This window comes from Vigna unguiculata, chromosome 1 (genome assembly GCF_004118075.2).
Source record: "Vigna unguiculata cultivar IT97K-499-35 chromosome 1, ASM411807v1, whole genome shotgun sequence".
Classification (NCBI taxonomy): Eukaryota; Viridiplantae; Streptophyta; class Magnoliopsida; order Fabales; family Fabaceae; genus Vigna; species Vigna unguiculata.
In genome coordinates, this window is record NC_040279.1 from 30,092,626 (window position 1) to 30,110,667 (window position 18,042).

Below are 18,042 nucleotides of genomic sequence, written 5' to 3' on the forward strand. Positions count from 1 at the left end.
TAAGATATCTTTGAGATTGATGTAAACTCTCAAAAGCCAACTTGTTGTCTTTTGTGAACTTTGGAAAAAAAAAATAGAGGAAATTTGTATGAGTAACATTGAATGAAAGAATTGAGTATATAGTCTAGTATCTACAAATGAGTCTATACACCCCTATGGTGGGATGTTGTATTTATAGACTTCTTAGGTCATGAGTAAACAAACATATTAACCATATTGTAACTTGAAAAAAATTAAGTATTATATTTTGAAGATATTAGATAATAAATTATTATATCATAATATTTTGGAGATATTAGATATTCTATTATTATATCATAATATTTTGGAGATACAATAGAATCTAATAATAAGTTATTATATCATAAGATATTATTTGTTGTTCTTACTGAGATATAGAGCAAGGATCTTTGAACAGTTGACAAAATTCAAGTCATGACTTGTTTTAGTGGTTGAACTCAAACCCTTATTCTCTAGAGATGTTTTTGAATAACAAAGTTATGACAACGTTTCACGCTTTATAATGGATAATATTTCGGATGCAATGATTAATCCTATCGATGTCATTCGACCAATTTGGAATAAGAACATATGTAGATATTTTATAATATCTTGAAAATATTTACAATTTTATTTAATAAGGTTTATTAATTTTAAATAATTGAGTGTTTGTGGTACATGATTTTTTTTAAATATTATTTATAAATTTTGAACATATGTAAATATAATTTTTTTGAAATTAAAATAAAAGAAATTTGAATATAAAATTTTAATCTTTGCACTAAAAATATGTAGTTATATATCTATTTATACTTAGTTACGTTTTGTAATTTGTTAAAAAGCTTAATTATCATAATATGACATTGTTTATTATTTATATTTCACGAATATATTAAGAAATTGTTATATAAATTAATATATAAGACATGTCAATAAATATCTTAAATATATGTTATAATATCTTAAACGCATGTATAATTATATAAATATATAAAACTAAATAAAATATAATTTCCGTGACAGCGTCAATAGTCGATTATGGGTGTGGAAGCAAGTAAATAAAATGTCAGAACAAATCCAACCCAGATTTAAACCTAATTGATGACATCATCAAATTAATATATTTATATATATCATCACACGAGATAAAAGAAAAATTATATTTTCTCAATCTTTATCATTTTATTCGTTTATAGCCATATCAAAATCTTTTCTTTCTCTAGCCTCATTGTTGCAAAACCCCTCTTTCAGATCACCACTCCTCCTAGGGTTAGGGTTTTTCCTCAATCAGTTTCTATCGATTCTTCTCCGTGTTTGTATTTCCCTAATCGTCTGTAAGCTTAGGTTTTCTCTGCAATCTTATATACCTATAACTCGCCATTTCTGCCAGATCTCGTTCAATGGATACTCGCAAGAGGGGAAGGCTCGAACTCAGTTTCAACTCCAATGGTGGATTTAAGAAATCCAAGCAAGGTTTGGTTTTGGCCTTTTTGGTTTCCTTGGTTTTGGTATTTTTCTTCGCTTTGGTTTATTGGGCTTCAAAAGTTGTTTGCCTTTGTTTTCTTTGCTTTGTGCTTTGTGGGGTGTCCTTTAAGGGTAAAAATTCTCTCTAGCGCTTATAGCGTTTGCTGTGGTAGAATTAATTCAGATTGGTCTATTTTTCAGTAATTTAGACAGTGGAAAACTTAACCTCTGATTTCCCTGTCTAATGAACTCAGAAAGTACGAAAAAATCTAAAATGTTTTCACTCAAAAGTAGTTATATTATAATGTTGTTGGTTAATACTAATAACATTGGAATAAAATTTACTAGAATAATAAGCAAAAGGTATATTAACTGAGAATAAGTAATAATGTTTTGCAACAGAAATGGAGTCCTTATCAACTGGTGTAGGAAGCAAATCGAAGCCTTGTACCAAGTTTTTCAGGTTCTAATCTATTCCTACCTAATAAATATTTTTGAACTGCCAGTCTATTCTTAACGGTGTTTTGTTATAATTAGTTTAAGAATTAATTGTTTAGTTGCTTTAAAACTTAATTGGGCAATTTTGTCGAATTAACTGGCGTTCAAAGCTTTTATACAGGTACATACTGTTCTTTGTCTAAACAAGTTGTAACTTAACAGGGTAGAAAAAGATAACAAGTGGATGCAATATAGTTGGCACCAAGATCACTTTATTGGTGATAAATTGATCATTTCCCACTTAATGTTTACCTTTCATCTTAGTCTGTTTCCCTCGTAATTATGTTTACCATCAATTTTCAGCCATTAATGGGTTCTATTGCATTTGAACCCACCTTTCAATTGGTAAGCTATTAACAAGCTAATATTATTAATTGAACTTCAATTGGTTGGGTCAGGTATGTTTTCAAAACTACATATAAAATTTTGGTGGATTCGTACTTCAATTGGTATGGCAGTTCTGGGCTGCAATGACATTTTATGGCAGAGTATCGGCATTCCTCTATATTCTACTAACTTTCCGTTGACAATACTGTTTGGTTACCAGTCGGCAATCTAATATATATATATATTCGTTTATTATTTGCAGTTGTATATTTATGCTTAAGTTCTTTGGTTGCTTGTTCCTGATTTTTTTTTTTTATTGGTGTCTGTCTCTACTGTGATTATATTTCAGATTGAGTATAGATGACATTAAATTATTATTTTGGATGGGTAAAACTAGAAGCTATACTCATTTATATTAAGTTTTTTAGGCTGTCTGTTATACTTGTTGCTCTGACCTGGTTGATCCTAAGAAGTGGGTCTTGATCGGAGATCTGCCTGTATGACTTTGTCTTTCTCCTGTTTGGCTTAGTGCTCTATCTGTATTGTTTCCTTTTCAATTTGGAGGAACCATTCTGAAAGTTTGTGACCTTTAAGCATTTCAGCTTATTACTTGTTTGTCCTATTTTAAAACTCCTTCTAAATAAGCCAATAATTTCTTGACGTTACATTGTATACTTAAAGAAGTGGAAATGAGTTTGGTGTAACCTGATTGTGAATTGTGTTGCAGCACTTCTGGTTGTCCGTTTGGTGAGGGTTGCCACTTCCTGCATTACGTTCCTGGTGGCTATAATGCTGTTGCCCATATAATGAATCTAACACCTGCAGCACCTCCAGCATCAAGAAATGTAGCAGCTCTGCCACCTGTGCCAAATGGGTCTGCACCAGCTGCTGTAAAGACCCGCATATGCAACAAATTTAATACTGCAGAAGGTTGCAAATTTGGTGACAAATGCCACTTTGCCCATGGTGAATGGGAACTTGGGAAGCAAATTGCTCCATCATTTGATGACCATCGAGCGTTGGGGCCCACTGCAGCAGGTCGTTTTGGTGGTCGAATGGAGCCTTCTCCTGGTCCTGCTACAAGTTTTGGTTCCCATGCCACTGCCAAGATCAGCGTAGAAGCATCCCTTGCTGGTGCAATCATTGGGAAGGGTGGTGTGAACTCAAAACAGATATGCCGCCAAACTGGAGCCAAACTTTCGATCAGGGAGCATGAATCGGATCCTAATATTAGAAACATTGAACTAGAGGGAAATTTTGAGCAAATCAAGGAAGCTAGTAATATGGTGAAGGATTTGCTACTGACCCTGCAAATGTCTGCATCAAAAGCTAACCCAGGTGTTCCTGGTGCACCTACTCGAGAGCATGGAAGCAATTTTAAGACGAAGCTGTGCGAGAATTTTTCCAAAGGGTCTTGCACATTTGGAGAGAGATGCCACTTTGCTCATGGAGCTGCCGAATTGCGTAAATCAGTATGAAGTTTGTGTTTGTGAGGTACATTAGGCAGAGCTATTATTATTGTTGTGCATTGCCACTTTAGCAGTACTGAATGTTAGTTTTGTTGTTGAGTTGCGTTTTATTTAGCTTGTTTTCTTTATCAAATGCAGCTTCTGCTTTTGTGTTCGCTTTAGGTGACTCACTTAGTTGGAAATCATGGTTCTTTTCTTGTCCTTACCTTGGGGTTGGAGAATAATTATCTGTAGTATGGTAAAGGAAATGTAATTGCTTTATTATTATTTAATTTATCTACGAAATTGTTTTGTTCTAAAAATAATTATTTTTAAATGAATGTAAAAGTAGTATCTCGATATCTGTATTATCTCTTTTTGTGATATCCCATTTAATAGAATAACTTTAATAAATAAAACATCACATGATAATAAAATAGAGCTAATAGTAGAAAGTATATATAATTTGACCATTATTGTTATTTCAAATATACTTTGAAAAAAAAAGTACCATGGACTCAAAAGATTGACAAAAGATTGCTCAACATTGGACTAGTTTTTCAAAAAATATTCAAAAGAGTAATAACCAACGAGTCTAAACTACACAACAACACGAAAACAAACACAGGAAAAAGAAGGGTAAATTAGTGTATTTAAGCATTTATGCGTAAATATAGTTACATAAGTATATAATCCAAGAAACACATACATAGAGAAAAGAAACATTAACTTACAAAATTTTCACTCAATTAAAACCCAATTGACTCTTGACTCAATATTTGGACTATGTGCCTTGATATAAAATTCTAAGGTAGCATGCTCTTATGTTGATTTCTAAATTCTGCATAGTCTAGTCACAAGGCGTTATCACTCAATTAATCACAAGATTTTGGGAAGACAAGTGGACTAGTCTTAGACCTTCTGATTAAACCAAGCCTAAAAAGATTAAAAAAAATAAGTGAAATTTAAACTTTTAATATTTTAAAAAAAGTTTAAATAATGTTTTATTCTTATTTTTTTTATCCTTGTTTTTATTTTTATTTTGGTTTTTTTTTTCGTGCTCAATTTGTTTTTTGTTTTGTTAAATTAAGTTTAATTTTTTTTTATGTTGACTCAGTTTAAATTGATAACGACATATAGCGAATGATCATATTACATGGACGATTTTAATTATGATTATTTGTGTTGTATTCAAATAAGTTATTATTTTAGTTAAATTTATTCAATTTTGTCTCATCCTCCTCTGCTTTATTACCTTCAATCTCCATTCTATCGTGACTATCACATCACTCCTTGATCACCTTCACCTTCCATTTCATAATCCTTCATCGGTGTCACTATCACACCACCACCACCAAACTAAAATTACTACTATCATCCTACAACTACTACCATCATAATCACTATTACACTAAAATCATTGACATCACTAAACTAAATCCACGATCACTGACACCACATTAAAAAGAAAACTTAAGCTAAGCCAATAATACATGTGGCAATTAGATACTAATATCAATGTGAACAGGTGAAAATGGTACAAGACGATGTTCATTTAAAATTGAATTGAATTTAAATTCTGGTTTCTCAATCTTAATATATTATTTAAAATTATTATATATAATATATTTTATTAAAAATATATATAAGTAACTTAAAAGATAAAAGTGATAAAAATATTATTTAATCTTATGAAATATGTGACATCCCATTTTTAATAGAATAAATCTACTTAATAAAACATCACATAATTATAATAATAAAAGAGCAATCAGATGAACAGTACATAAAAGGATTCACCATTATAGTCATCCATGGATACACTAGAAATAAAACTTAGGCATGCCACAATGCCTTAAACAAAACATAAGAGTACAATTGTCATGCAAAAGACAGCTCATAAAGCAAGGAATTTAAAACTAAACACATAGTTCTTCAAAAAGGACTCAATAGTGAGCCACAACCCAGATGCACGAGAACCACCCTACACCATAGCATCGTCACCACCCTGAGAACCTCCGGGAGTTTCCACATCTGCTCACACCAATTAATTGGTGATCATCGCAAAAAAAAAAAACAAGCAAAGAAACATACACCAAAAGCAAGGTTAAGCTAGAGAAAATATTTTTAACACATTATTGAGCAAGCAAAAGATACAACAGGTTATAAATAAGCAAGCAGTAGGCACCCAAATCATGTGACAGTAAACAATTACAGGACTCTTAGACTCAATATCTGGATCATGCTCTTGATATAGAATTCTAAAAGAAGTATGCACATGTACTGGTTTCTAAACTCTGTAGAGTCTAGATGCAAGGGGTTAGCATCCAACCCCACACATGGTTAATCCTCTAATGTCTTGGGTCCAATATGTCCCAAGACTAGGACCTCCTGCCACTCTCAAGACATAAATTATCCTACTCTATGTGAGCGTGAATAATTATTAGAGTTCAGAATACATTTCTTTATCTAGATATCTTCCATGTCAAGGTATACACTAACCACCATCACCAAGAGTTTCCCTTGAAACTCTTTTACTAACAAAATCCACATGCCATATCAATCATCCAATTCTCATGCCAAACCACCAACAACCATACAGTTATGTTTTCCATTTCATGCACAAAATAACAAGATCTCATTCAATCTCATGCTTTATAAATGAATATCAATGTCCAACCCAACCAAATCATGGCTCATTACATAACAACACATTCATTTCAGTCTCATCCAAGCATACATAACAAGCATGATCACATATATCGAGCAAGGAATAGTAAAGAAAGCAGTTATGGAACAATCAGCAGCCAACACAACACCTCCTGCCAGAGCCTTCGTCCAAGCTAAAGGTTCTTGCTCATGTAAAAGGAGTCCTTTCGCTCAAGCGAACCCTTCTCACCTAGGCAAGAACTCGACAGTGAGTGTTGTAGGGTTCTAGCGAGTTCTCGCTCAGGCGTAAGCGTTTCGCTTATTGTTAGAAGTGGGCTTAAGCCTAACTCAACCCCACAAAATCGGCTTGTAAAGTGAGGATTGCACCCACTTATATATTGTGAATTGGCCTTATCTTTAGTTGATGTGGGACTTCCAACACACCTCCTCACATCGACGTATATTCATCTCGTGCGTGGGATAAGAAATTAGTAGGTGGTCCATTAGTGGCTCGATATCAGGTGAAACAGAATATCCAAGAAAATTCGCTAGGATAGGCTCTAACTTGGCTCTAATACCATGTTAGAAGTGAGCTTAAGCCTAGCAAGACCACTTCTCGCTAAAAAACACACTTAGTCGCCTAGGCGACAACTCGTGCTGGAACCAGGGATGAGTTCCTACTACTCTCACTTAGACGAAGGTCACCCGCTTGGGCGAGATTAGTAGGTTCTCACTTGTTCGCACCTACAATACCTCACTCAACCATGCACACCCACACGTCGTACAGTTTCATGCAACAATAATCTCATTCGAGCATCAAATCTATGAAAACAGACAAGAAAAGCAGGCAAAATGTCTTGAAAACGTAACCCTAGCTTCCCTTACCTGCTTAAATGCTAGCAAACGCAACCAGGTACGAAACTAAGGAGTACCACAACTCTAAAAATCAAACAGTGAATTGAAAACAGGAACACCAGGACAAAACAAACGTAAAAGCCCAAAAAGAAAAAATGGGGAAGAAAGGACCAAGAAGTTTCAAAGTTCGACTTACTTGGAGGTAGAATGTTTTTAGCTAGCTCGAAGTTGGAAGGATCTCTGTGCCCTACCAAAGCTCTTTGCTGGAGACAAGAGAAGGGAAAGAAAACTATTTATTACAAAGTGAGACGGAGTGGAGGAGTTAGAAGCTGGAGAGGAGTATTAGGGTCCTTCAGTAGACTGATCTTAGGTCCACGAAAAGACCAGTTCCATAAGCCCATTATACTTATAAGACTGAAAAATTGGACTTACAAAATAAAATACTTATATTAAATTGTAATTATATTTTTATAAACTTATTTATATTTAATAAATATATTATAATTTTAAAAATCACGGATATAAATAGTTAAGAAAAATAGAATGAAAAAATGAATAATTTTATTAATGTGGTGTGATAGAATAATTTTATTGTATAAATAAAATAATTTACAAAATAATTTTTAAAAAATAATTTGATATATTTTCAAAAGTAAAAATTAGAGTTGAAATAAAATTTAAATTAAAGTACAAATTATTATGAAATCTTGACAACTAAAAAGTTATATTTTAGAATAATAATACTAAGGGATTAATATGTTTGTAGTCTTTGAATTTTTTAAAACTTTGATATATTTTGATCCACTTTAAAATGGATGTATATACTTTTGAAATGGATGTATATAGTTTTTCTAATCTAATTAGATTAATCTTTTGTTCCATATATCACACACATTTTCACACGACACACGTTTTCATACTTATGAGAACATGTCGGGTATAATTGAACATAACTTAATTAAAAAATTATATTTATTTATACGTCAAAATTTAAAAATTAAAAACATATTTAAATTTAATATTAAAATAACATATTTAACAAATCTTCCATTTATACTTGAAAAGTTAAATATTAAAATAATATATTTAACAAATCTTCCATTTATACTTGGAAAGTTAAAGGTAGGATTTATTGTTTATATTTATTATTTGTTTTACATGTTTTTTTTTTTTTTTTTATGTATCTCCACTTTTTCCTTGTTGGAAAGAAGTATATGCAAAGGGATTGTATTATGTTCTTAAAATTTTTTAAGAGCTTCTTCCCATAAGTATTATTTGTAGTTTTTAAGTAAAGAAAAATTAAATTCAATCAATCAAATGTGTAAATGAATGGTAAAAACAACAAAGAGTAGTATTTAAAAACTATATTTTCATAAGCAAAAAATCACAATCTAAAGTTAATTTTGATAATAAAAAACACATGAAGAAAAGAAAATTTACAAATATATTTATATTAACTTATCTTAATGACAACTTCCATTCATGTGTTGACAAATTATTTAAGTTTCCCTAATGTGAAGATTATTCAAAAGTTACTTCCAGTTTAAACTTCTTTTAAGATTTTTACATACATATTCTTCACCGTAAAATTTACTTCTTAATTGTTGTAAATGTCTTCAGAAGAGAAACTTAGATCTAACATCCAGACAAATGACCGACAATTCGAACTTTAATTAAAGTCGTCGAATATCAATCTTTAATTCCAACTTAATATTTTGTATTTAAAAATTAATTAAAATATTATAATGGGATCAAACTTACTTTAAGTTTAATCATAACGCAATTGAAGAGAAATTTAGGAGTTGGGTTTTGTTGGGATTTTATAAACCCTTCATTTGTAGGTCAATAAAATATAGACTTTATTTAGGAATAGTTGGATTAATCCGTACATAAATCAAATTGACAGTTCTAATAAAAAAACATTAGTAGAATATTAGGAACAAAATTTATCTTTTAACATATTTTTACAATTTCTGCCTCGGTTATTAAAATAATTTTACCAATATTTTTATAATTTTTGTGAACTTTATTAAAAAAATAAAACTATTCTTTGGTTATCAAGAAACCGAACTATTCTTTCAAAATCGGTGCCTTCAGAATCTATGCTTATAATGATTTAGGCTTCGGTTCCCCTTTTATTATTAAAACTCAAAAATTCTTATTTAATTCTTTATTCTCGAAAATTGGATTATGCTTTTCTTAATCTAAGATTTATTCTTTTATTTTGTTTAACTAGTTAGAATCCTTTTAATGAATTTCTAAACCAAAAAAACTCTATTTTATTTTTATTTAAAATTTGATTTTATTTTTATTAAGTAATTATATAACAAATTATATTATGTGAACTTGATAGTATTTGGACCTTTTGTTTATTTAGTAGTTTAAACAAGTTAATACGTTCGACAAAGAGTCATTATGAGTCATACAGATAGAGTCGTTAGAGACAAAGAATATGAAGACAATGTAGATATTAGGAAGTTTATTTTAGTTTGTTTTCAGTTTGTTTAGAACTACACTATGTTAAACTGCAATAGTTTTATAGTGTGGTCGATCATAAATGACGATTTATGATTAAAAGTTTGTTATTGAGTAGAAATGTAGCACTGAAATTACTAAACACTTCATAACTCCACCATTTGATTAATTCATCATTTGAGACTCGTGGATTATTGTAATATTGATTTTCCATTTTCAAAATATAATAATCGTCATAATACATAATACATACAATACCAGGATATTGTTTATTTATTGAAACGGAAGTGATACACAACGGTAAAGTACAGTGAAAACACTTTTACAGTAACCAGCAACAACACCCAATCCACTCTCCATGATAAAAATGGAGGGAGGGAAAAGGGAACAAACAAGAAAAGAAAAAAGAGCATGAACAAAAAAACAACTACACCGTTTTTATGCTGATAACTTTTGATGATATTATATAATCATCATCATTATTTAACTGTAAGTACCTCCAGTCCCATGGTGGAATCCCGTGGTATGACCATGCTCCCCGGTGGTGGAGTAGGGGGCCCCCTGTTTCGCCGCCGCATTATCCTCACGCGCTGCAGCGTTCTGATCACGCGCCGCCCGCTTGTCCAGCTCCGCCTGGTCTACCTTAGATTCCTTCTTCTGGGTTGCTAAATCCTTTTGCAACGGATCACGTGTTGTCATTCTTTCTGCCTGGTTATAGAAGAAGAAGATTTATAAGGTGACATTTGATGAATATTTTATGAGAAATATGATGGTATAGAAGATAGAATGATTGATACCTTCTCTTGGACAGTGGCCTTGGTCTTTTCCATGCCAGCTTTAGCAGATGCACCAATGTTGGAAGCCTTTTCCTTCATGGATTCTCCTGCATTCTTTCCTCCCTGCATTTTCAACTATTGATTCTATTCTTTTCTTTCTTTCTTTCTCAGATTAGGTTTTCTTCAGCACGCTGTATCACACTCTAACATCGCACACCCAATAAATAGATTTAGGTGCTACTCTATGTTTCCCACACCTGCACCTGTAGTAGTACGCGTGGCAGCTTTCTCGGCTTAGTTTCATTCATCTTCTTACACGTAATTGCCGCGTGTCAGTCAGCTACCACCTTCAACAGTGGTGGAGGTTTCCAGTGTTAGGGGCACGTGCCTGTCACTTTTCTATAATCTGTAATGAAATTCGATTTTATCCATTCACGATCCCTGTTTTATCTGTAGTTACTTTCTTCAAATAATTTGGATTTTTCTTAATTTATTTGAAAAATATTGATTTCTATTGTTTAATTTTTCTAAAATTTATTATTATTACATGCGAGCGATAATCGTGTCCGTGTCTATGTTCGGATTTTATAAATAGTTATATTATATTATAAGTTAATAATATACGTAAGTCGATTAAATTAATATATAAGAAAAGCATAATGAAAGTAATAAAAAGTATTTAAATGTCAGTAGTAAAAATTATAAATATAATAAAAATATATATATGTGACAATTTTGTATCAAATATTTCAAAACAATGGTATTTATATCAAAATAATGGCTATTTCTAAAAAAATCAGTTATAATTATATTTTTTTTAAAGTTAGTTTATAATTGTATAATAAAAGTAAAATTGAAATAAAAATTGTGTATATCAAAATATGTATATCATTATATATAGGTATATTATTTTTAGAAAATAATATAATATTCTCCATTCTTGTTAATAAATAGAATTTAAATCTAAGTCAATCCTACAAAATCAATTAATAAGGTAAACATACACATAGATTATAACAATGTTCTACTAGTCATTCAAACTTATATAGAGACAAATGGACTAAGGGTTAAAGAGTGGCCCAAGTCTTGGTGAAAGGAACTTTTTGAAGTCTTAATGACCTTATGAAATTAATCTTATGAGTGGAAGTTATCCATTATAAGTGCTAAAACTTCTTTGTAGTTCAACATTAATTTGTGTTATCTGAATGATTGAGTTTATAGAAGTCTTCTATTATGTTACTGGTTTTCTAAGATTGTATTATTGGATTGACTTATTTGTGAGACTCTATGACAAATTATTTGTACATTAAGCTTATCTTTTTTTTGTTTGAGTTTTTTTCTTGAAATTTTCTTCTTTCGCAATGATCACTTTAGGTTTACATATGGGGTTTCACTAGGAAGAACAAACATCAATGAGACATGAGTCCAACCACATATAAGGTATTGACACTAACTCAAATTTTTAAGACAATGGATTTATGGGTTTTCATCCTCATATGGTGGTACTTCACTTTCTCATTTCTATCGAATGTAGGACTTAAACTCACATATGAATTCTCAACAATGATGTGAACATATGATGGAATAAGAGTCGACCACCTTTGAAGGGAGGCAATAGTAAAGATGTATAATGTGGAATTTTTAGTTCTTCTGCTCATAACTTTTTTGAAAGATGTTTTGTTTGTTTAAAGTTTGTTTATCTTTGTAGGAAAATTCCAAATTACTAAAGATGTATAAAATAATTCTTAAAGTATTCTTAAACTTATGAATTATTTGCATTCGCTCTATCAATAATTTTTTATTTTACTTAATAATTATTTTGAAAAATATTCATCACATTAATAATAGTATAATAATTTATTTATTTATTTTTAAATTACATTAAATAATTTTGTCAATCTTACATAAATGGTTTAATTATATTTTAGATTCCTAATAAAATTGGAAACTTTCGGTTCATTTGAGTCTTTATTAAATTTTTGTGGTCTATTGAATCTTTAAAATTTTAGAATCTTTTCGTTGAATGTTAGATTTCCTTTTGTTACCTATATGACATGACAATTATCTTGTATTGTCATTCTGCTTATATATTGTCACATAACATATTATTGCAAACTAACTACCATAATAACACAGATCTCTCGAGGATTTGCTGCTATATTTACCTAAAATTATTATTAAAGCTAATAAAAATTATAAATTTATAAAATATAAAGTTAAAAAATATAAATTATAAAATTATAAAATTACGAAATATAAAATAAAATATATAATTTTATAATTTTATAATTTTATAATTATAAAATTTTATAAAATTTAAAAATATTTACAAAAAAATATAAAATTTATAAACATTTTAAATGTTTGTTTACTTTAATTTTTTTTAAAATTCTAATTAATTTTTTTATACATTAATAAAAATTATAATATATCACTCGATCAAAATGACACAAGAACAAATAATAAAACTTTAACATAAATCTTGTATTTTTGAACTTTAATATATGTTAGCCGGTGATAAAAAAACATTCATAACAATTACATTAAATTTTTGTATTGTAATAAATAAAAATTATTTATATAATATAATAAAAAATTAAAATATGATTGATAATAAGTTAAAAGATAAAAAGTAATTAAATAAAATATATCTAAATAATATTATATATGATAAAAATAAACAATAAATAAAAATATTAAAAAATTATGCATTATATAAATAATTTAAAAAATTATTGAAAAATATAAAAAAAATATAAAAAATTATTAAAAAATAAAAAAAATGTATAATTAATGATATAATAAATAATAAAACAAATATAAATATTTTTCTATACTATTTAGTAAATGAAATATTTATATTATTAAGAAAATATATAATAAATAAAAATATTATAAAATAATAAAAATATAAAATATAAAATATAAATTTTTTTATTTGACGTACATCATTTCAACATTAATAAAAATATTTTAAAGATGCATGAGTTTTCTTACAAATTACATAACAAAAACTAAAATATATATATATAATATAAAATATATACAATTACTTATTATTTTAATAATTTAAAAAATATGGTAAGAATTAATTATAAATATTTTTATAGTTTAGATAGAAATAGAATATGAAAAGGATGAATATTATTGTAGGATATATACATCTCTATGCATATTCTTCTAAGTAAAAAAATTTTCATATATATATATATATATATATATATATATATATATATATATATATGAATATTATATTAAGGATACGTGCATCTCTATACATATTCCATATCTTATAGATATTCCATATCAGATGATTCTCAAAAAACGAATTTATTTCTCATCTTAAATTAGTTTTTCAGATCTTAGTTAAAGTATGTCACCAAATTTTTTATGTTTTAGGGTCGAACGTAATTTACTTTTTAGGGTAAGATATTAGCGAGTTATAAACCAAAATAATGTCTATTTTATTTTTTATTTAGTATGTAAAATAAGATGTTGTCTTTAATTTTTCTCGTTTGTACAAAAATTTTATATTTAATTTTATTTTTATTAAGTAATTATATAACAAATGTATTTGATACTGACAAAGAGTCAGTATGGAAGAGTCATTACACACAAGTCATTATAGACGTAGAATATAGATATTAGGAAGTTTATTTGAGTTTAACTACTGTCTGTTGAAAAATATACTGTGATCACAAATGGCGGTTTATGATTGAAATTGATATGAAATTTGTTATTGAGTAGAAACGTACCACTGAGATAACTAAACACTTCATGACTTGATATCTTCATCTTGAAGAGATTTTGAAATTTGTTTACTCATTAGATAAAAAACATTGGAAATTTATATATGCCTTTTATTTTCTTCATTCTTTCATTCTTTGATTTTTCATTTTAAAAATATAATAATCGTCATAATACACCACCAGGATCTTGTTTATTTATTGAAACGGAAATAATACATAACGGTACAGTACAAGTGAAAGCACTTCTACAGTAACCAGTAACAACACCCCATCCACTCTCCACTCTCCATGATAAAAATGGAGGGAGGGAAAAGGGAACAAGCAAGAAAAAAAAAGCATGAACAACAAAACAACTACACCGTTTTTATTAAACCGATGCTAATAACTATATGATATTATAATCATCATCATTATTTAACTGTAAGTACCGCCAGTCCCATACCCATAATCATTTGGGTTTCCACCCGCACGGGTATTATGGGCCGTAGCTGTCCCTCCCGGTCCTCGATTGGTCCCAACGGGATGGGAGCCCACCACTCCCTCAGTCACGTGGCCTGTGGGCTGCCCAGTTCCGTGACCTGGCATCGCCGACGTCTGGTGGAACCCCGTGGGATGACCATGCTCCCCAGTGGTGGAGTACGTGCTCGCCTGCTTCGCCGCCGAGTTATACTCACTCGCCGCTGCATTATGTTGACGCGCCGCCTGTTTGTCCAGTTCAGCCTGATTGATCTTAGATTCCTTCTTCTGGGTTGCTAATTCCTTTTGCACCGGATCACGTGCTGTCATTCTTTCTGCCTGGTTATAGCAGAAACACATTTATAAAGTGATAGTAGAAATAGTATTAATATAATGATTGAAAAATAAATGATGGATACCTTCTCTTGGAGAGTGGCCTTGGTCTTCTCCATGCCAGCTTTGGCAGAAGCACCAATGTTTGAAGCCGTTTCCTTCACGGATTCTCCTGCTTTCTTTCCTCCCTGCATTTTCAACGATTGATATTACTTTCTTTCTTCCTTTCTTTCTCAGATAAGTTTTTTCTTCAGCTCGCTATATCAGACTCGAACACCGCACACGTATAAATAGATTTAGGTGCTACGGTCTTTTTCCCACACCTGCACATGTAGTAGCACGCGTGGCACGTTTCTCGGCCTAGTTTGATTCATCTTCTCACACGTAATTGCCACGTGTAAGTTAGCTACGACCTTCAACACTGAGTTTCCAGTGTTAGGGACACGTGGCTGTATATTTTTATAATCTGTAATGAAATTCGATTTTATCCATAGGTAATCTCAGTTTTATCTTCACAAAATTAAATATGTTTTTTGCTCTTAATTTTTATAAAAAAGTAGAATAATTTTTCTTTAAATTTTCAGATTTTTTAAACTTTTATCTTAAAATATATTGGACTTTTCTTAATTTATTTTAAGAAGTATCTAGTTTCATTGTTTATTTTTTCTCAAATTTATTATTATAAATATTATTGTTATTTTTATTTTTAAAAATAATATAATATATCTTTATTTTTGTTAAGTTTTATTTTAAATCTGATTTAATGATTTAATCTTATTAAATATAATCATAAGTCAAATTATTTTTAATATTATAAACTATAAATTAAATGAATATAAAAATATATAATATTAATTAATGTGATTTTTTTATTATAAATAGTATATTTTAAATCTTTAAAATGAAGTGTTAACCCAATTTATAGTTTATTTTGTTATAAATATAATTTTTTAAAATTTTACATAATTAATTTTTATTAAATAATATTTGTTTAATTTTAACATAATAAAAATATAAAGATATACAACAATAAAATTATTTATATAATACTTTAATCTAAAAATAATAAATATAACTTTGTATTGATAATGTTTTTCAATAAAATTATTATATAACAACTTTTATACAGAAAATAATTTATATTATTAACGGATATATATATATATATATATATATATATATTATTTTTAAATAATATTTCTTTAAGAAATAAAAACAAAATATATTTTTTAAATTTAATTTACGGTAAATCAGATCAAAAATAAATCCAATATGTTATGATGCACATATACGATACGTGTATCGGATACGACACATATCCGATACGTCGATAGATTAATTTTTAAAATAATAAGATATGATACGTGATAGATACGCATATATGAACAATGAAAAGTGTACAATAATTCTTACAAACATAATAAATATATGATTGTTAATGTATGAATCCAAATTTTCTAATTAGAAACCAATTATTTTAGTAGTCAAAACTTTGTAACTAATGTTAGTGACCAATTTAAAAACCAATTCATCATTGAAACTATTTTAATTATCAATTTAGAAACCAATTATAATTTGTTAGAACTATTTTAGTTGTCAATTTGGTCACTATATAGTGACTAATTATTTTTTGTCACTAATTTTTGTCATTATTCAAAGATTTTATTGTAGTGTAGTACTACTTTATAAATTAAATACTTCATTGATAAGTATCTTTAAAGTATCCTAAAGTATCACACACGATACATGTCGGATACAGATACGTGACTGAAGTTGAAGTATCGGTGCATTATAGCCAATAAGTAAAGAATAAAATAAATATTTATTGAGACAAATTTTATATGAATGTGTAAACAATTTGCATTGTTAATAAATATATATTATTATTTTTAATAATATTATTTTAATAAAAAATAAATTATAAATTATGAAATTTTAAAATAATAAAATAATAAAATTATATGCGATGAAACTGAACAGGTGATACGTCAAGATAATACATCATCCATTAAAGAGAAAGTTAACAGTTGGAATTCAATTAAAAAAATTAATTTTATAATTGTTTAAATTATTTGAAGGGATAGTAATAAAGAAATATGAAAATTATAATGACTTAACAAATGTTTGTCTAATATTTTATTTTAGTTCTTTTATTATTATAATGTATTTATTTGTTGAAATGAATTAATGATATTAGTATTTTTTTCAAGGATGATGTCAAATTTAAGATGTGAGAGTGGAAAACTAGATAGATCTACCATATGTTTGTCCTAGTTAATTACACTATAAATTGTTAAGATCATAAGATTCTTTTTATGGTAAAGGTTTTTTTAACCAAATGGTGTAATTCGTATTTTTATTTACAAAATTGAGTAATCTTTAAATATATATATATATATATATATATATATATATAAATATGTATAATAATTAATATTAATTTTAAAATTTTAATACTTTTAACTCATTTATTAATCATTTAATTTTTTTTCTTAAATTCATAAAAAAAATACATATATTTTCACTTAAATCAACTCAGATACATCTTAGGAGTCTCCCTTAAATCTATCTTGTCAAACGAATTTAGCCTACAGCTACAGCTAAATACTAAAAATATGTGTTTTAATCATTAAACAATATAGTACATGTGTTGTATTGGATGACAGTGCCTAGGTGCAAACGCCAGCACAATGTGACCTTAACATTACAAATACACTTAGGAAACACAGAGCATGTCACTTCACTTAAAACGTTAGACGTACTACATGTATGCTTCTAAAACATATTTTAGATTAATTGTACTGTAATGGAACTTAATTATATAGATACATACACTAAAACAAATGTTAGATTTGTTTTACTCCAATGGTACTTATAGATAGATAGATAAAAGTAAAGTAATAATATATGTAACGTCCCAATGTAATTAAAGAAATGCTACATACAAATGATACTATATAGTAAATTTTGGGGTCCTAAATCCAACTCCTACAAACTAGGTACACCACGATG

General features: G+C 28.5%; 3 protein-coding genes and 1 long non-coding RNA gene across 4 annotated transcripts; 1 reads left to right on the plus strand and 3 right to left on the minus strand.

Annotated features, from left to right (window-relative positions):
- The first annotated feature begins 1,188 nt into the window (after positions 1-1,188).
- On the plus strand, positions 1,189-4,060 carry LOC114194329 (zinc finger CCCH domain-containing protein 14-like). The gene is made up of 4 exons (XM_028084484.1): positions 1,189-1,269; positions 1,391-1,473; positions 1,867-1,927; positions 3,017-4,060. The coding sequence occupies exons 2-4, from the start codon at positions 1,401-1,403 to the stop codon at positions 3,765-3,767; spliced, it is 885 nt and encodes a 294-aa protein (XP_027940285.1). The 5' UTR covers positions 1,189-1,269; positions 1,391-1,400; the 3' UTR covers positions 3,768-4,060.
- A 1,453-nt stretch (positions 4,061-5,513) lies between these two features.
- On the minus strand, positions 5,514-7,633 carry LOC114164225. The gene is made up of 2 exons (XR_003599510.1): positions 7,438-7,633; positions 5,514-5,771 (listed from the first exon to the last, which is right to left on the minus strand). It is a non-coding gene; the product is annotated as an uncharacterized LOC114164225 (long non-coding RNA).
- Positions 7,634-9,959: 2,326 nt separating this feature from the next.
- Positions 9,960-10,713, minus strand: LOC114180137 (18 kDa seed maturation protein-like). Its single transcript, XM_028066506.1, has 2 exons — positions 10,514-10,713; positions 9,960-10,424 (listed from the first exon to the last, which is right to left on the minus strand). The coding sequence occupies exons 1-2, from the start codon at positions 10,619-10,621 to the stop codon at positions 10,200-10,202; spliced, it is 333 nt and encodes a 110-aa protein (XP_027922307.1). The 5' UTR covers positions 10,622-10,713; the 3' UTR covers positions 9,960-10,199.
- A 3,688-nt stretch (positions 10,714-14,401) lies between these two features.
- On the minus strand, positions 14,402-15,324 carry LOC114174883 (18 kDa seed maturation protein-like). The gene is made up of 2 exons (XM_028059620.1): positions 15,117-15,324; positions 14,402-15,036 (listed from the first exon to the last, which is right to left on the minus strand). The coding sequence occupies exons 1-2, from the start codon at positions 15,222-15,224 to the stop codon at positions 14,656-14,658; spliced, it is 489 nt and encodes a 162-aa protein (XP_027915421.1). The 5' UTR covers positions 15,225-15,324; the 3' UTR covers positions 14,402-14,655.
- Positions 15,325-18,042: the final 2,718 nt, after the last annotated feature.

Coding starts and splice junctions, on each gene's coding strand:
- LOC114194329 (XM_028084484.1), top strand. CDS start 1,401: ATGGATACTCGCAAGAGGGGAAGGCTCGAACTCAGTTTCAACTCCAAT. Junction 1,474..1,866: donor ATTTAAGAAATCCAAGCAAG/GTTTGGTTTTGG, acceptor GTTTTGCAACAG/AAATGGAGTCCTTATCAACT. Junction 1,928..3,016: donor CCTTGTACCAAGTTTTTCAG/GTTCTAATCTAT, acceptor ATTGTGTTGCAG/CACTTCTGGTTGTCCGTTTG.
- LOC114180137 (XM_028066506.1), bottom strand. CDS start 10,621: ATGCAGGGAGGAAAGAATGCAGGAGAATCCATGAAGGAAAAGGCTTCC. Junction 10,425..10,513: donor AGGCCACTGTCCAAGAGAAG/GTATCAATCATT, acceptor TTCTATAACCAG/GCAGAAAGAATGACAACACG.
- LOC114174883 (XM_028059620.1), bottom strand. CDS start 15,224: ATGCAGGGAGGAAAGAAAGCAGGAGAATCCGTGAAGGAAACGGCTTCA. Junction 15,037..15,116: donor AGGCCACTCTCCAAGAGAAG/GTATCCATCATT, acceptor TGCTATAACCAG/GCAGAAAGAATGACAGCACG.